Genomic DNA, 19,147 nt, shown 5'->3' with positions numbered 1-19,147 from the left:
TAACAATTGAAATATTAATATTCCTATTTTAGAGAAATTTCCTAATTTTACGTATTTCCGGAAAGGAAAATTTTCAACAGTAAATTATGCAAAATTATTCACACAATCGTAGATGATGATGTACAGTTGTTGTAGAATATGGTAGTGGTTTTAACTTTTAAATCGCACGGTGAATGATCCACACACAGATAACATGACTGCGCAAAGACTTGTTTTATTTATTTTGAATTCAGTTCGTTAAGTAAACATATTACTCCATTAAAAGATTTTCAATAATAAGATTAAGAAATGAATGGTGAATCAATCGACATTGAATACGAAGAAGATCTTCATCAGGATGCAGATTCTGTCGAAATCAAAAAAATTATCTGTGAAAAAACACCAGCGGTATTCACAGCCGGATCAACTGTCACTTTAAACTGTGTTGTAGCCTTAAAAAGAGCAGCAGGCAATCCGCAAATTCAGTTCGAAGTACGAGGAAAAGTTCGTGTTCAGTTTGAAGGAAGAATTCTGGACGATCATCCCCATTCTACAAATAATGGCGGACTCAGAAAGTCGAAACGACGTAAAGTGAGAGAAAAAGTTATTTTTATACTGCCTGTTGTTTTATCTCCTGGTAAGTTTATGTATGTGATGTTTCTTTCATGATTAAATAAATTTCACAAATTTATTGCAAACTTCTTAAAAGAAGTTTTCATTTCTTTCTTGTATTTGTACCTTTGACATTTCTTTTGACAAATTGTTTTAGCCAGTATTGTAACTTTATTCTTCATTCATTGTGGAAATATGCTTATAGTGATAATCTTATGTTAATTAATGACTCAATTTTAAGAATACTTTAAAAGCTAATGCATTAAGAGATGGAAATTAATTTCATATTGGTAAATATTTAAAAGCATTATTCATAGTTATTGCGCACACAGTTATAGTATTTATGATAGGAATTTTTAATTTTTTCAGCTTTCTTAGAAGCTGGAGAACATGTTTTACCAGTGACATTTGATTTACCTCACAATTTGAGAACTTCTTTTGAAAGTTCAATGGGCTCAGTTCGTTATTGGATACAAGCAAACACAATGTATCATTCCTTTGCAACTGCTCAGCCTTTTCACTTTGATATAAATGGTTTAAACTGCTTCATTCAAAGAGGCATTCCACGAGAAAAATCTTATACTGAAAATGTAAGAGGTATTTTCTTCTCAAAAAGCCCAGTAGAAATCAATTGTTCTGTGGAATGGGAAGGATGTGAGATCGGTGAAGCAGTTCCTGTTACAGTTAAAGTAAGAATGAATTAAATCTTGAACTTTGTGATCAATATATAAACATACATTGCAATGGTTTGCTTACATGTTAAAATTGCTAGAATGATTTAGTTAAGTTGTTCATCAGAATTTATGAAATTTTTATTGTGCAATAATTTTTAGGTTCAGTCAGCTCATAAAAAGATTAAATATGTAAACATTGAGTTGTGTAAAGAAGTAAGCAACTTCTTAAGAGATCCAAAAATCATTACTGCATCATCAACCAAAGTAAAGGTGACATCTGTCTTTAAAACCTTAAAATCGTGGAAAGGAAATTTTTCCATTCCTGAAAATTTACGACCAGAATCTTTTCAAATTAAAGGATTTTTTAGTGTTATGTATTTCTTGAAGGTAAGCATATGCTTCTTTTTTTACTATTCATTATTGGTAAAAAATTGATTTGTTAAATAGTTCTCAATTACTTACAAACTAAATATTTCACAATTTTTAAACTACAGTTTACAGCCATAACAACATTTAGTGACAACTTAAGTGTGTCAATACCAATTAAAATTGGGAACAAGATGCCATCAACGGAAACCTTGACATTAGACAAAAGTAAATGGAAAGAGCTCGAAGAATTTTATGAACAAACAGGATTGAAAGGATACACAAGTATCATGAGTAAGTTTTAATAACTGAAATTAATAAGATATGCATTGCATTGTGCTTAGATCAACAAAATAATAGGAAGAAAATTATGTAACTATAAGTTTGTTGTCATTTTACCACAAGTCATTTTACCACAATACAATACATGGTGCCATCCATAGAGGCCTGTAAAGTCTCATAAATCTTGAACCATTATCTTTATTTTATAGTTGTGATGCAAAATTTATATTGCACTTGTTTCATTACAAATGAAATTAGTTTTATTAACAAGCAAACACCATTTTAAACGATTTTCTTCATAAAGGTCTTGATGAACTGTATTCACCTTCAGTCGAAGATCTTTCTAATGGTGTGTTAATGAAGGCAAAATCTGAGACACAGGTTTAGCAAACAAAAAGATGGGCTTTGTAACATTTGATGGTGATACTGATGTCTTTGCAGCTTTTTAAAATCACAATGAATGCTTGTACAAAAAGATTTTTATTGTCTTATTACATGTAACAATTGTTGTTTTGAAGTTGAGACGTATGGAAGAAAATAAGTAGTTTTATGTGACATATATTTGTAGTTGTACATATATTTACCTGACTAAAGCAAAATTGTTGTAGACAAAAATTAAAGTGCCAACATTTTCATGTTTGTTTACTGTATTATTTTCTTGATGGCATGTTCTGCATTTTGGAAAATTATGATAATACCAAGGCCAATAATGTTTTGGTGAAGCGAATGTTTACAACAAAAATCCAAGGATCACTAAACACATTTAACAAATTTCAATATATATTTATGGTTTGATTTATGTTAAACAGCGAGTGAAGGTGGTATACTAATACACCAAATAAAAGTCATAAAAAAAGCTATGGAGAACTTCACTCTTGATTTCTTATAATTAATGACTTTAGTCACCCTCGTTATGACGTCACACTAATGGCGAACTACACATCGACAGACTGGCATGCACACTTGAATAACCCGAGCAAATAAAACATTAAATTATGAAACAATCATTGAAGGCGGTTTTCATATTATGTGAGGAAAGATGAAGGCGAAATTCGTGAAGATAAGATGGCATTGAGAAAAATGACACGACTTTAAACAACGGTATAAGGCTGATAATGACTTTCAATGACTGAGACATTTATTGACATTTATTATATATTTTCAAAAAATGAACTTACATGATAGTTGGTAAAACAATTTAATCTCTGTGTTTAACAACAATAAATGTTTTTATGAAGGATAATATTTATACAGTTAAAAATCAACGACAATTACTTAGTATGACCAGTTCATCTTGCCTTTCTCTTGCGTTTAATCTAAACGAAAAGAATATTGAAGTCTGTGAGTGTATAGCATGAATAAATTCTAAAATTCTTTTCAAATATTCAATTTCAGATAAGTAGGAGGGCAGGAATTCAACATTTCTCTCACAAACATGGCAATATAAGGACATATTTTGACCAAGGTAACTTATATAGAAACGATGTTTTATATCAAGTGTTCGGTCATTTTTCAAAAGATTTGTTAAATATCCGCATGTGAATGTGCATTGAAATGAAATTTTAAAATAAAACTAACGAATAAAGAAGACTGCTCCATCGGTTCTTCTTCACCGTTGCTTCGTCCAATTTTAATGTTTTTCGTATGACGTTGCACTGATTTGTGGGTCTGTACAAATAAAATAGAATGATATGATTTTATAATCTTGCAATCAACGTTTTATGCACAATCAAATTACGACACCAAAATGTCATTTCAGACGCGATGATGTTATTGTATAAGAATCATGAGTTTATTGTTGGCTTGTATGTAGATTTTGAGGTATTATTTTCAATGATAACTGCTGTATGAATCCGAAAAATAAGATAATCGAATTGCTGCATGTTTGCTTTTTATCCATGCAGCTGGTTGCGCTAATATATGTGAGCTGGTTGCGCTAATTTTTTTATTCTTAACCATTCTTGAATAAGTATTTCATTTAGTTACTTACATTTGATTCCATCAAAACAGCATCAAGCGATTTGCCGTGCATTTTATCATTGTCAACAGCAAATGAATCTTTCGACCTGAAGTAGAAAAAAATCTTTATAACGTTTGTGCGTCTATAAAGTTTATAATTATTATAATTTATACATAAAGTCTTATCAGCAACAACTTTTGGTTGAACGTAAACATATATTGATATAATCAGAACCTTTTATCAATGGGTATTTTTGAATTGCGATCAGGATGATCTTCGTGTTCTTGCGAATCCGTTGACCTTATAAAAAAATTTTTTAGTTATGTTCATGTAAGATTAATTCTTACTCCAAGGGGTTAGGGCAGAGCTAGGAATGAGGGATTGGATTAGGAATAATGCAATTTCGTTTGGGCAAACATAGTGCAAAACATTTAGCTAAATAAAATACATTTCATCGCTCTTCGTTGTCGATTTTCCCTTTCCTCGTGGCGAGAATCGAGTCGGTCTTTCTTCCTTCATAACCTTTGTTGGTGATTGTTTTCCCCTTTTTTTTCTTGCTTCATCGTTCCTTGAAGAATTTGGTCGTCTGAAACGAAACAGTTTAAAGTTTTGCTTTAAGTCGTTAAGTTACCAATATCAAAACTGCAAAAATATCTGTTGTTCTTTATGCTGTCAAAAATTGCAAGGAACTAAATGGTTTTCAACAAATTATATCAGTACATCTCACGTTGCCTAATACAAAATTACAGCGACTTAAATCATCAGTAATATGCTTCTTTAAATTATTTTTTACGACTAAGTACAAAAGTGACCTTGAGTCTTTTCCATCATCATTTGATATTTTCATTTTCTTCCTTGGAGAAAGTTTTGTATATGTTTCTTCATCGTCATCGTCGTCTTCATCTTCATACGAAATATCTTTACTAATTTCTCCTCTACATAATGGAAGGTGTAACAATTATATACAAAAAATGTAATGTAGCTAATGCAGTAATCATTACATCATGTGCAAGTGCAAATGAACATAAAGCATAATACTTTCATTTCGTGTATTTTTAAGCACATTCTACGAATGTCTCGTGTTCTGTTTCTTACCGTGGTGATGTATCATCTTCACTTGTGTCGGTATTCCCGTCATTGGCAACTTTCTTTTCCATCATGCTTAGCAAAGATTTTTGAATCTTTTTGGTCTTTGGTTTTGGATCTAATACTCTAGAAAATGTGATTGAGAATACATGAATTGAACGAGAGTTAGAACAAGGAGAAAATCGCGAAATATCAAATAACCTTTTAGATTTCTGAGGTGATGTGATTTTTTTATTGGTCGAGGAAGTTGATTTAACGCCATTTTTACTCGGTGTGATCTTGGGCACGACATTTCCTGTTTTCTACATCAAAAATATTATTTCACAATCTTGTGTAATGTAAATGGTAGAATCTTAAGTGACAAGTCGCAGCTAGTAAAATAATGGAAAGCTGTTAGGGAAGTTTAAATGGTAGAATCTTAAGTGAAAAGTCGTAGCTAGTAAAATATTGTAAAGCTCTTAGGAAATTTAAATGAAATGACCAAAGCTCAAACAATAATGGATAGTGCAGAAGAAATTTGCTGGCATTGCTCATAAACTAATGAATAATGAGAAATTTCAAGGGACATCATACAATAATGGATAATGTTTGAAGGAACTGGTTACAGAGCAATGTAGAAGTAAAACGATAGTTTGGATTTAAAAAGAAAATTCACATGTTACCTTCATTGGTGGTAAAACAAAAGATTTTGGTAAATAAGACTGATCATTTCTTTGTTTCTATAATTTAATGATCAGTATGAAATTAACGCGCGCAATAACGCATACATAGACCATGTGAACATCTATTGATCACGTGGTGTGATATACCAATACTACCATGTACACACATGTACCATCAAGTTCACCATGTTTTTCATGACTTCATGCAGATTGTACCTTATTTAATCTGGCAAATAATTTCTTCGGCAAGACTATGTTTCCCATAAAATCTTTAGGCATTGACGTTTGGGTCTGTTTGTAATCATTTAAAGTATTCTATTATAACTACGAAATTTTATTATTTTAACCACAAAATAATAATGCACTCTTACTAACTTTTGAAAGACCAACAATTATTCCGATGACAATGTCACATACCACGTAGATTGCCTATATGAAGTAAAACAAATCAATTGTGACAATACTCTGATGTTTACCATACGTATCGATAGCAACATTTTTTATATAATATATACTATATCACTAGGACTAGGAAAGGAGAAAAATTAATGGCGACCAAACTGTAAAACGCTTTATTAACGTTCATAAAGAGACTATTGCCTATGAATACTAAGCTTAGGACAACGCACTTTAGACGAGTTCTCGGTTTCATCATTTGCATCTTTTGTTTGTTTTATGTTCTCCGCTAGCTTTCTGAGAAAATTATAGTTGTCTCCACGAGCCAAGATAGATTCCATGAAAAACCACAAGAAGCTGTGCAAAATAAATGAATAAAGTGTAGAGGAACGTGAAGGTTTTTTGTTAACTTCTTGATCTCGTGCAAAAGAATCATTTCTTGTAATGGTGGGTGGATTATAGGAATCACCATTTACCAATAAGAGGCTAAAGGAATTGTCAATGAGAAACTTACTCTTTGACTGAATTCAATTCATCACTTTTGGTGTAATCATGATTGGGAAGATGCGATAGCAGGTAGATAAGATACGGCATAGCGTACTCCGGCAGAACAGATATGGAACCTTCTGTTTAATGATGTAAATAGTGAATATGTTCAATGTAAAAATACATTCTTAATCATCTTTATTATCAACGTTTCTTTATACATTATCCTGGACAAATTTTTTAAACAAACTATGCCATACAAAAGTTATTCATACAAAACTAACACATAAAAAAATAACACAAAAGCAATTATTTATACATTATCTATTCTAAAACAGAAAAACATACCTGGGGTAGTTTTCTGCCTTCGTAACCATTCGTTTCTTAATTGAATGTTCCTCAACAACATTTGCTTTGTCTAAACAATTCATTACACATGGATGGAATACAAATAAGTTGTACAAAGGTTGCTGACAGTCATATAAACTTACACGTTGTTTTAAAGCAGTTGAATCTCTACCATAAAACGAGAAAAGAGCAAGATACTCGAGTGGTAAACTAAATGAGTCAAGTCCTTTTGATAACTTTGTAGCAAATGTTTGTCGAACATCTGTACACTTATCCTACAATGGAACACAAACATAAGACAAAAATGGCGATTTATCTCGAATAATATATCTTTAGTATATCTTACTGAATAAAAAGCAAGCAAAAAAGGGTAGCTCAAATAAATTCAATGTTTTATAAGAAAACATTGTACATATGTGTATGCGCGGGGTCAGCAAAAAATGTACATATGGGTATGCACGGGGTCAGCAAAAAATGTACATATGTGTATGCACGGGGTCAGCAAAAAATGTACATATGTGTATGCACGGGATCAGCAAGAATTGTACATATGTGTAGCTATAACGAAGTGAGGGAAGTTTAATATTAAGGAAAATTTAAGTACTAAATTGATGCCCCTCTTACAATGTAAGCATGTAGTAGAAAAATTTTTTAGAATTTTTACGCATTTATAAGAACAGTTACATTATATCTACTATGCATGTATATTACAAAAATTATTGTATTAGAACTACTAACCAAGCAATAGAACAATAATTATTAGATTTGTTTTTTTTCTTTAATGAGAACTTTGAAATACGCATGTATTTTACCGTAACAATTGTTGTCAATAATTGTAAACTCTTCATATCCAAATATTCATGATAAGCTGACACACAAGCAAGCTTTAATAATCCACAGGCAGCCGTCAACCTTATGTGAGACATTTCACAAGGTCTGTAAAATAAAACATTTAACTCATATCTTACTTTAGGTAGAACTTCTCACTTCAGGCATAAAGCGTTGCTGTAAAGTGTTCAGTATATTCAGAGTTCAAAGCTCTACTGTTAACAAAAATTCAAAGTACATTTTTAAATATTCATTAAAAAAATAAAAATTCTGTCATAGTAGGTAGATACATCCTCTATAATTACCGAATTCTTTGAGAATCATTAATATCTCCAGCGAGTTTTATCGCTTTATTTAACATTGCGACAACAGGTTGAACTCTTTCCTGGTTTGCATCAGCTTCACCGCGAAGCCAGTTTACGATTATCTTTAATCCTTGAATCTAAAATAATATAAACCATATATGGAAGCATCTTTGTCATTTACGTCATTCCAACTAAAATCTACCATATGATAAACAAAAACTTTATGTTTACGAACGCTGAAACTCCTTTCATACCTTTGCTTTCCCTTCTTTTGACAAGTCTTCCTTTTTACACCATAAAGCACCTCGTTTAACGACATTTCCCTTGAAAATAAAGGATGATGTTGCAAATTTTAACCTTTCTTTTTCATCGCATACAGTTTAAGAAAATTTACTGACTCGATCTTTCAATAACAACTCCTTTAAAACAAAATCTCTCACGACAGCCGTATGATAAGGTTCAAATATTTCTGGTGCGTGAAGAGCAATCTCGCTAATACAATACAACGTCGAGATGATAGAAGTTGATTCAAATTTAAGTTTTTCCACACAATTCTAAATGAAATGACAGCAAAGACACAAATTAGAAGAGACATGTTCACTTTAATGAAGTGCCATCACCTTTAATGCTCGGTTCATATTACGTACGATGTGACATGATTATTCATGGAACGTTTACCTCCATAATTCTTTGAAAAATATTTGATGCATTTGAAAATGTTTTAGCGATGATTCGAGCAGTAAGCTTTACTTGCGATGGTTTTCCTTTTGTAAATATCTTCAACAACGCTTGTTGAAAGTGACTGAAGTTAAATGAATTTTTAAAAATTACACATAAAAGCCGAACTTTTCATTTCGAAAATTCAGGGTTTGTAATTCATGAAACAAATGAATCATGGTGTGTCATTATATTTATACTAAAACCAAGAACAATAAAAAACAAAAAAGAAATTGATTTTGGACTTACGAAGATAAAGTTGAATCAATTTCTTCGATATCTTTGCCAATCAGTACAAATATCCGCAAAGCAAAACCAACTAATGAAATACGAAAATTTACGATGGCAAAAATTTAATGAAATTTATTTTTCAAAAGAATAACAACCTGTTACAACAGAAAGATAAACTTTTACATACTAACCATAAAAATCATTTTTCTTTAAATAAATCAGGAGATTTTCAAATATCAAAGGAAATTTGAAAGCAGCAGGAAAATAGGTGACACAAGTCTAAAATCCATTGAAAAGTCAGAAATCAAAACCAGTTTTGAATTTTTCAGTTTATAAATGAAACTATGCCAACAAGAATTACTTAGAGTACAACAACAAATGGGTCAGCAACATTCCTATTGGGTGACAACCTTGAATTTACACCTAACAAAAGGTCGTAGTACTGAACGTACCATAAGTAGATCAAACTTTTTCCCCTCAGTGACGTCATTTCCTATAGAACTGTCACTATCAAGATCCTCATCATCTTGGGAGTCGATATTTACGGTATCTGTAGCCAAGGTAACCAGTTCTTTAGCACATGATTTATCAATTAGCAAAGGTGCCGCTCTGTCTAAGATGACTTTAATGGTATCATACAATGGATTCTTTGCACCAAACTTTACAACAACTTCTTTCTACATATGAAACAAAATCACTTTTTGTAAAACTGCTATGCTTTATGACCATTATGACTAACTCAGCGTTCTTGCATTCTCCGTTTCAGAATACGTCTGTAACCGTAGTGAGATGGTCTCCAAATATATATTTACCACAGCTTCTGTGACTTTTGAACAGTCTTGTCCAGTCTCGAAACATGTCTTCAATGATTCGAATAACTTTTTGTCAGTAAACTTTTTCACCAACGATTTTAGATGTTGAAGTGATTTCCCAGGTTCTGGAAGAATTGCTAAAAATCGCAAATGAAAAAGTTAGTATTATGTTATTTGAATGGCCTATGTTAGATTGCCTGAGTAGGATTATCCACATATGTCGGATTACCTGTGTTGGATAACTTATGTCGGGCTACTTATGCGGGGTACCTATGTTGGTTACCCAGTCGGATTACCTAAGTCAGATTACCTAAGTATGTCAGATTACCTAAGTATGTCAGATTACCTAAGTATGTCACATTACCTAAGTATGTCACATTACCTAAGTCACATTACCTAAGTATGTCACATTACCTAAGTATGTCACATTACCTAAGTATGTCACATTACCTAAGTATGTCACATTACCTAAGTATGTCACATTACCTAAGTATGTCACATTACCTAAGTATGTCACATTACCTAAGTATGTCACATTACCTAAGTATGTCACATTACCTAAGTATGTCACATTACCTAAGTCACATTACCTAAGTATGTCACATTACCTAAGTATGTCACATTACCTAAGTATGTCACATTACCTAAGTATGTCACATTACCTAAGTATGTCACATTACCTAAGTATGTCACATTACCTAAGTATGTCACATTACCTAAGTATGTCACATTACCTAAGTATGTCACATTACCTAAGTCAGATTACCTAAGTATGTCACATTACCTAAGTATGTCACATTACCTAAGTCAGATTACCTAAGTATGTCACATTACCTATGTTGGATTTCATATGTAGTTTTATTTACATGGATAATATCACCAACTCACCTGCAATTCCGGTGATTTTTTCTGTCAGCAACTTCCTAGTATGTTCAGTCTAGAAACAACCATCATATAAATTATTCCCAAGGTATATTATAAGCAAATTCACACCGTTGATACAGTAAATCTGGTGCAACCAAACTACTCCAGTTGATATCTTTGGTACGCAGTCAGCAGTATATTATTTCTGTTTGTGATTTACAAATGTGCAAAATACTTACGTTAATATTTTCATGTTCTTCCCACAATCTTAGAACATCATTCATATCTGAACGTAGACTAAATAAAACAGCAGACATCGAAACATTTTAAAAAATATTTATTTCGACAATAAAGCAGAAAAGATGAGCTAAAATACCTGGCTTGAGTTTTAAACATATGGTTGAACGACCTACGTACACAAAAAGTTAAAATTTCCAATATAATCAATTTGAAAAAAAATTATTGAAAAAGAACATTTTTCACACACAAATGTAGTCACCTAATTGCATTGTCATCCAAAGTTAGATAAGAGTCAAATAATCTTCTCATTCTTTCTTTTTTTGGTAAAGAAATAGGCACAAGACAGCCAAGGAATACACGTTCAACATGAATACTAAACAAACAAGCAAACGTCAACATGGCCTACAGATGAGGTTTCTACTTCATCTGACGACTGACAAGACAAATGTAGTATCGAAAAATATTTGAATTCTTTTAAATTTGCTTGATTTAACAAATCTCCATTAAGTCGTGTATACATTTTTTTACATTTACGTACCGATCTTCAGCTAAGTTGTTGTAATAACAATGTAAAATTTTAGTCGGAATCCATGACATCTTTTTTGCATCGCTTTCACTTATATCACCCCTGAAATCATAATGATTGGTAGTAAATGGCAAATATTGTTTATGGAATGAAATATTGAAAAGCAAAACTTACGAGGAGATTTTTTTGTACAATCTTCCGAGCGCCATCATTGTCTCTTTTCTGACCTCAAACTACAGCAAAACACATTAAAAAGTAAAAAGAATAACCCAGGGATGTATAAAATTATTTTTATCAAAGTACCTTTCGATCACGTAAACGTTCTACAAGAACTTCATAAAGCTATACCAAAAGATAAAAGTTTTTGAACAAGTTGCATAATGAATCGTTGACAAGATAAAGAAAGATGAAAGAGTTGGTGTAAAAGAAAATAAATCTATGCATACGTATACCTCGTCCGGTATATTATTAACATCTACAGATGCAGCTTCACAAATGGCATAAACAACCTCCAAACGCACTCTTTGTTCTGGGTCTCTATGTCGATGAAGTAACTTTTCTGTACAAAAGAAAAAATCAAAGGACAAAAGCCCGCGTTTTGGATACTTAGATACACCTGTGTGTACCTGTTATATCAGACGTCAACTCTGGATGATTCACAAGGATACACTTGATGTGTTGTGTCACTTCTACTCTTACATCGGTTTCGATATCCACAAATCTAGCACGTAGAAAATATGTTATTATGCATATGGTAATAGAAGTTCGTGTTTTTCATTGGTAGTTATCACTGGCTGGATATAACGATATATTTTTAACTAGTTTACACTTAACGCTGTTGCACTAATCAAGTCAATCATGAGCAATAATGTTGTCCACTGGATTTTTCAAAACTTTTGAAAAGTGGTTATAGTCCCTTTACTTTAATGAGACTTCGTCAGTTTGTAATTTGGAGAGCAGAAAATCAACACTTAAGCAACATGCCCACTAAAATACGAATACACACACCTGTTGAGAAATGAATGCCATAGTAGTTTATGAGATTGCGCTAAATTGGAGTCTTTATCTGAGAACATCTTTCCAAGTAATGCTACAACTTGGATTCTGTCATTTTTCTCTAAACTCTAAACAAACGCACAAAACGATCAAGTACAGCTACATAAAGGTGTTATGGAACTGTGATATATGGAATAATGCAACGGTAAATGTTGACTTACTGACAATGAGTTTAAGAAATTATTTATTACACGAATAGAAATTATTAATTAGAATATTCGATGAAATTCTGCCTCACGGCCCTCAACCTAGTCGTTACCTTGATTTTACAGTCAAGTTGTGGCAAAACGGAAAGAAGAATAGACGGACAGACTTTGTAAAGCTCGAAAATAATATCGTAGATAACATCTTCCAAACTAGACTCTGATGCTTTGTCAAAAAACAGCGAATTGTTGAAAAACTGGAAAAAGAATAGTTTCACTGTTAGTTCACTGTACATAACGAACAAGGCCAAATTGAAATCATTTACCAGTAATTGTCGAAAAATCAAAAACAGAATATTTTTATTAATTTATTAACGTTCTCACCAGCAGTATATGTGGCTCTAAGGAAGATGATGATCTCTCAATTAATGAACACGCCAACTCATACGCAGCATGATTTGTCAACTAACGATGAAAAACGTCAAATATAAATATTACATCAAGAAACATGAATACTTTATTTTCTATATTAAGTCAGTTTTTTCACATTTTTACCACAAACTAATGTACTTGTATAGAAGTTAAGCACATTTTTTCCTGTAAGTTTTTCTTGAAGTGGGTACTTGGTAAAAGTGAAGTTAAGCAGTTAAAACTGTTAAGAAAATTGTTTTATTTGAAGTCGTAAAACAAACCAAAAAATGGAACATAATTTTCTTCAAGCCAACCTTATTTGGACTGACAATATTTTCCAAAATGGTGTCAATAAGTCCTGGTGGTAGGGTTACAGACTCGGCAATAATGCTTGACAAAATGTCCAACATGAAATTTTTTACTTTATTGCTGTGTTCGTCTCTGAAAACAATAAATTGTACATTAAAAGTCATTGTAAATACCTCCATTTACAGCCATACAAGAAATCATACTATACCTCACATTCTTAAAAAAAACTGTAAAACACTTAGTAATGAGGTCGGTAAACTGCATTTCAACACACAGAATAAATATCTTCACTTTGGAAATGGTCTAAAATTTTGATGAAAGCAAATTGATTTTGCAGTATTCATTCTAAACTCAGTAGAATTATAATCAAGATGTACCTCTAAAAGGTTGAACAATTTTTCATAAGATATACCCTTTTCGCCTTTCGTTTTGGCATTTTTTAATCCTTCCAGTTGAGTGATGATCAAGTTAAATATTGTCTTCACAATAAAAACAAACAAAATGATTTGACAGTTGCTATCTAGCTTAGTTTAACAATATGTGTTCTCTGAAAATTATGTTTTTCCTTTTACCCATAGTTGCTTTTCATCATAAGGAGCATTTGGTGCATAAATTCTGAAAACATTTGCCAAACAGCATGCGGCATAAAATCGAATGTCCTTGTCTGAATGCCTCAAAATAAATGGTTTGGCCAAAACTGTCACTGTTCCATGATAATCTTCAAGGTTTTCTCCTTGTTCAGCATCACTTAGTTTTTGTGCTATTTTCTTAAAAGATAAAGTGAGTGTTTTGAACTCATGAGTGTTGTTACATGCTTATACATGTTGATCATCCAGGTAGTATGCAATAGTCACTGGTAAGGATGATGAAACATCCTTTGACAAAAACACTAACAGCCCATTTCAAAGTAAGTGCATTCATTCAGTTTGCACTTACGATCTACATTGCAGACCTGTGTTAACCTAAAGCCTTCACCAATACAATGGTACAACCATCGTGATATTTCAAAATGGATCATACTCATTTGTAAATTTTGGTCTGAAGGCCATTATTGATGTATGACATTTATTAATATATGTCAACTATTGAGCTGAGTCAGATGGCTTACATCTTAATATCAACATTTGCTTTTATAAATCAGTAAAGATGGATATAAAAATAGGTACATCCTGTGCACAAAGATGTAAAATCAAAAAGAGGCAACATGAAATGGCATTACACACAAATAGTAATTGAAAAAATAAGATAACTGTAAAATTGCAAATGCTGCACAGCCTGCACTCATTTTTAATCTGATTGAACATTTAAAAAGTATTTTACTTACTTTCAAACGCTTTAGCAATTCATCTTTTGTCAAATTTTCTGCAAGATGTTTGTTGCCTGATCGTTGAGGTCGTGATGGTGAACTCTGACTAGTTGAGGATTCCTTTTCATTAGGCATAGTACAACTTTATCATTGAAAGAGCAACAAATAATTATTTTTTCTTATAAATCCATCCAGCAACTCAGTAAGTAAAACTAAGCATTTGAAATTAATATTCTTTTATTCAAGTCTTGATGTGTTAAAAAATGAAAATGTGGAGTTTTTGCACAACCTTTCGAAGACAACCTTTCGTGGCGCGAAATTTTACTTTTCTTCCACTTACAATTCAGTTGTTTGTTCACTGGTCACATGTACTGTGGGCGCATAGTCTCAAACTTCTCTCGCTGGTTTTGTTCAACAGCGGGGTTCGACTTCGTCTGCTGAAAAACACTGGCAAAAAGGTAAAATTGAGTAGATTGGAGGGAGAAATATGTTTATTATAATGAGTATTTCGCCCGTTTTATTGCAACTGAAAATAGCCAGCTGCTTTAAATTTCAGGTGCAGATTAACTCCATGTGTGGATCTACCGCTACGTAGATGTACAGCGGAAGACGAGTTCTTGATTCAGAAGACTAAACGCCGATGCTGAGATTCTGGTCAAATATTTAACTTATTTCATTCTCACGTACGAAAATCATTAAATAAATTCATTGATAAAAAAAAGGTAGAGGCAAAAACGCAATGAATATTTTATCCTGGTTCTTGGAGTTTAAAGAAATATTTAAATAATGCATGAACTTGCTCGTCGTTGGTAGCGCAGTTTTACATGTGTTGATTAGTATGTCCATACAATAATTTGCTATTATTTGAATTAAGTGTTGAAATTATAAAATGAGCATTTGTGAAGTATTTTATAAGTATTCACATAACTGTTTGATTCAAAATGAAACTTCAGTACCTAGTTTTATAGTCAATGAATCAGGTATTTCAAACAAATTTATCCATAATTAAAGTTAAAAAATTTTGATTTATGGTATTGTAATTAGTGGGTTTTTCAATACTCACACACTCTATTTTTTACTGTGCATGTTTCAGCATCAACAAAAGAATGCCACCCAGGGGAAAAAGAAAAGCAACAAAGGACACTTCATCAGCGAAGGAAGCAAAACTGCAAAAGACAAGGTTGTTTTGTTAAGTTTGTTCATTTCAGGATATGATTTTGAGCATTGACAGAAATCTAATAAATTTACATTACATGTAATCTATTTTAAATCAGTGAAGTGAGCCATAAAAGAGAAGAACTTTCAGTCAAGACATTCTCCATGAAAAAGTGCAAACTTTGGTTTGATGAATATGCTGGTATAAATACAAAAAACTAGTATTGACAATTATTTGAAAAATATTTTAAGAATTTTTAATAATAAGTTTTCATGATATTTTTAGATGAGCCTGATTTAATTGGTCCTCAAGGTATTCAGCGTTTATGTAAGGATTTGCTGTTGGACCCCGAGGATGTGAGTTTTGATTTTGAAACAATCAGTTGGTTACACAATTATCATAATCAACAAATGTATTTCTATGTTATATTGTCTTTTAGATAGTTTTGTTTGTTGTCACTTGGCAATTAAATGCAGAAAATCTTGGTTTCTTTAAGTTCAGTGAATGGTCAAAGGGAATGGCAGTTATGCAGTATGTCAGAAAGTTCTTTGCTTCATGTTATATTGCTTGAATGCTTTTTCTAATGGAAACATTTATTGGGGGTAGGGTAGAAAATCCATCCAAGTTGGAGTCATGGAGGTGGGAGAGGAGAGAAAATCTATCCTAGTTGAAGGGACGGAGGGAGGGTAGAAAATTCATCCTAGTTGAAGTGATGGAGGGGTTAGGGTAGAAAATCCATCCCAGTTGGAGTCATGGAGGGGGAGGGAAGAAAATCTTCCTAGTTGAAGGGATGGAGGGAGGGTAGAAAATTCATCCTAGTTGGAGTCATGGAGGGGGAGGGAAGAAAATCTATATCCTAGTTGAAGGAAGGGTAGAAAATCTATCCTAGTTGGAGTGATAAAGGGGGGAGTAGAAAGTCCATAGTTGGAGTCATTGAGGGAGTTGGGTAGAAAATTCATCCTAGTTAAAGAGATGAGAGAGGGAAGTGAATGCATCCTACCATACTCTATTTCTACACCTAATACTTCTTTCTTTAAAGTCAATTTAGACTAATTTTTCTTGGAATTCATCTAAGGAAAATGAAATAAGTTATAAAAAATTATGTTTGCACATTCAAAATCACTATTTTTTGTTCATCTACTGTGATGACAAAATGTAGTGTTTGTAAATTTGTTGTTTGGCATATTTTACATTATTCCTTAATCTGTAGTTTTTGTTATAGGTGTGATTCAACAAAGAAGCTTCAATCAAAAATTAAGTCTTTAAAAAATTTGATAACGGATCCAGTTATGTTCAAGAAAATGTATCGTTTTACATTTGATCTTTGCAGGGTATGTATGTTGCATTGTCTCGTCAATTTCCATTGTTTTATCTTGTCTTATAAATGTTGTGTTTTTATTTATTGTTTTAGAACAAGGATCAGCGTAATCTAGATATTGAAATGGCTTTAGAAATGTTAAAACTATTACTTAGTGGTTCATGGAGTCTTTTAGATCTCTTCATTGAATTTATAAAGGTTTGTTTATTATTTAAATTTTTGTTGATGGCATTAAGAGATGTCACAAAGGAGCATGGGAAGGTTTTGCTCCCCTTATAAAGTAAAAGTGATTTATATTTTAGTCAAGCTAGGGAGGGTGTGCTAAAAACACATGTCTAACAGTAGCAAAGTCAGCCCATTTTTTACTCCTACAATGCAAACATTATTAATCATTCAATGGAGAAAAATGGATGCAATTAGTTTTCTAAAGAAATGAAAAGTGATTTTGCTGGGAAATTTGCATTTTAGGAGAAAAAAATCGGGTTGACTTTGCTACTGAAAGCTAATTATTTCTTACATAAAGTTATATCTCTGCGTAAATGAATGAATAAACTTTATCTAACCATGCTAATCCCATCAACAGAAGTTGATTTCCACCTGGGCCATATGCAAAATATACACAAAATGAATTTTAGAATTATTTACAAAATCAAAAATTTACAAAACTAAGCTAGATTTATAGGATGAAAATACATGAAGGAAACAATGAGTTATTGTTTTACAATGAAAACTAGTATTTACAGATGCATGTATCAATGATCTATATGAGTGGAAATTTTCCTTTTTATTTCATAAGGAATAGAGTTCCAAATTTTCATCCCATTGTACATGAAGCGTAAACGTTAACTGCATATAAATATCATAAATTTTAATTTGAAACATCAATTTGAACAATACCTATGGTTACATACTTAAGGTTTACGTTTTTAAGGTGTACGTTTAGTTCATTATAAATTATTACGTAATTGTGTATTGCTGCTTGCTCATAAATGTTTGCAAAATTACAACAGTACAGTTAATCAATTAATCCATAATAATCGGATTATCGTTTTACGGTTAATCCATTATAAATGAAACTGAAGCCAGAGGGAATTCAATTTTTCAAAAATTCTACTCACGATGTATTTTTCTGAAGTTTGTGGTAAATTTTGGTAGGTTTATTTTTGAACTTCTTTACAGCAATCCACTTACAAGGTGATCAATAAAGATCAGTGGTGTAATATATTGGAATTTAGTCGAGCTGTAAAATCAGATTTATCCAATTACGATGTTGATGGTGCATGTAAGTTCCCTACACAACTATTGAAACTATATAAACACGATACAAAAGAAAGTCCCCCCCCCGGAGATCTATTGTTATAAATTCTAAATGAATGAATGCCATGTAAATAATGGATCACTCGTGCTTTAAGAAAGGATCTATCGTCTCTTGTATTCAAAAATTTTCAATTTCAAAATTAACTTTAGTGATGAGCATAGCTACGTGTATACGTCGCATTTTTGCTCTCAGCTGTTTTCTATCGTTGTTTCCTTTTATGTTTGTTTTTCTAAAAATAAATCAACAACAATCGTTGGTAAATATTTTTTTGTCTACTTTTGATTTTTGTCTCATACATGACACTTATGGATGTTTTTTAGGGCCAGTAATGTTGGATGAATTTGTTGAATGGCTAAGGGATCGTAAAAAGTTGGAAAACTAATTTCAATAATAGAATACGTTTTATACCTTCGTAATTTGACGTCTTGGCAAAATGGCAAAGACTCCCGAGGTATTGGTAATTAAACGTATTTGTACAAAATATAAAATGTATAAAGGCAAAATTTTTCTTTAGATTCATATATTTATTTAACAATACTTATAATTCTATGTACTGTTTTACACGTTGCAAAATATATTTTACTCGAATTTCACAAACATCTAACGTTTGCTTAAACATATAAATGTTGATGGCATGAATTTGTCTGGATTTGCTCTTGGAGATGAACTCTAAACTTTTACTTCTATTAAAATGTTTTGAACGCCTGACTTATGCGTTACTTCCCTGTCGTTTAACACCCTTTATTTTTCCTAGCC

The 19,147-nt window shown here is 32.0% G+C and overlaps 2 protein-coding genes across 6 annotated transcripts; one reads left to right on the top strand and one right to left on the bottom strand.

The window, feature by feature from the left end:
* Positions 1 to 88: 88 nt before the first annotated feature.
* LOC124445754 (DCN1-like protein 4) lies at positions 89 to 18,984 on the top strand. Of its 5 annotated transcripts, XM_046996502.1 has the most exons (15): positions 98 to 616; positions 961 to 1,280; positions 1,425 to 1,652; positions 1,760 to 1,925; positions 2,218 to 3,014; positions 3,309 to 3,378; positions 15,156 to 15,321; positions 15,693 to 15,779; positions 15,874 to 15,956; positions 16,041 to 16,111; positions 16,195 to 16,286; positions 16,978 to 17,086; positions 17,167 to 17,271; positions 18,253 to 18,355; positions 18,712 to 18,984. In XM_046996502.1, exons 8-15 carry the CDS (start codon positions 15,706 to 15,708, stop codon positions 18,771 to 18,773), a joined length of 699 nt encoding a protein of 232 aa, XP_046852458.1. In that variant the 5' UTR covers positions 98 to 616; positions 961 to 1,280; positions 1,425 to 1,652; positions 1,760 to 1,925; positions 2,218 to 3,014; positions 3,309 to 3,378; positions 15,156 to 15,321; positions 15,693 to 15,705; the 3' UTR covers positions 18,774 to 18,984. The 5 variants fall into 5 exon arrangements, with proteins under 5 accessions (XP_046852457.1, XP_046852458.1, XP_046852456.1 ...); XM_046996504.1 differs by lacking the exons at positions 98 to 616; positions 961 to 1,280; positions 1,425 to 1,652; ... (1 more) ...; positions 2,218 to 3,014; positions 3,309 to 3,378 and adding an exon at positions 14,972 to 15,057 and having other exon boundaries at positions 15,156 to 15,282; XM_046996503.1 differs by lacking the exons at positions 98 to 616; positions 961 to 1,280; positions 1,425 to 1,652; ... (1 more) ...; positions 2,218 to 3,014; positions 3,309 to 3,378 and adding an exon at positions 14,972 to 15,057.
* LOC124445753 (sister chromatid cohesion protein PDS5 homolog B-like) lies at positions 3,034 to 14,931 on the bottom strand. The gene is made up of 42 exons (XM_046996499.1): positions 14,889 to 14,931; positions 14,618 to 14,741; positions 13,866 to 14,060; positions 13,671 to 13,772; positions 13,502 to 13,596; positions 13,299 to 13,425; positions 12,958 to 13,038; positions 12,690 to 12,830; positions 12,383 to 12,498; positions 12,001 to 12,095; positions 11,827 to 11,933; positions 11,678 to 11,716; positions 11,549 to 11,607; positions 11,387 to 11,476; positions 11,108 to 11,221; positions 10,985 to 11,017; positions 10,848 to 10,905; positions 10,633 to 10,681; positions 9,745 to 9,881; positions 9,385 to 9,609; positions 9,124 to 9,211; positions 8,951 to 9,020; positions 8,663 to 8,786; positions 8,383 to 8,538; positions 8,239 to 8,307; positions 7,985 to 8,121; positions 7,664 to 7,787; positions 6,995 to 7,126; positions 6,852 to 6,921; positions 6,532 to 6,643; positions 6,251 to 6,374; positions 5,997 to 6,050; positions 5,838 to 5,912; positions 5,622 to 5,678; positions 5,161 to 5,261; positions 4,969 to 5,085; positions 4,686 to 4,808; positions 4,322 to 4,459; positions 4,108 to 4,173; positions 3,904 to 3,979; positions 3,492 to 3,581; positions 3,034 to 3,229 (listed from the first exon to the last, which is right to left on the bottom strand). The coding sequence occupies exons 2-42, from the start codon at positions 14,732 to 14,734 to the stop codon at positions 3,203 to 3,205; spliced, it is 4,110 nt and encodes a 1,369-aa protein (XP_046852455.1). The 5' UTR covers positions 14,735 to 14,741; positions 14,889 to 14,931; the 3' UTR covers positions 3,034 to 3,202.
* Positions 18,985 to 19,147: the final 163 nt, after the last annotated feature.

This window comes from Xenia sp. Carnegie-2017, unplaced genomic scaffold (genome assembly GCF_021976095.1).
Source record: "Xenia sp. Carnegie-2017 unplaced genomic scaffold, XeniaSp_v1 HiC_scaffold_22, whole genome shotgun sequence".
In the NCBI taxonomy this organism is placed as follows: domain Eukaryota; kingdom Metazoa; phylum Cnidaria; class Anthozoa; order Malacalcyonacea; family Xeniidae; genus Xenia; species Xenia sp. Carnegie-2017.
The sequence above is the reverse complement of the archived record's forward strand: the minus strand, read 5'-3'. Positions and strand labels throughout refer to the sequence as shown.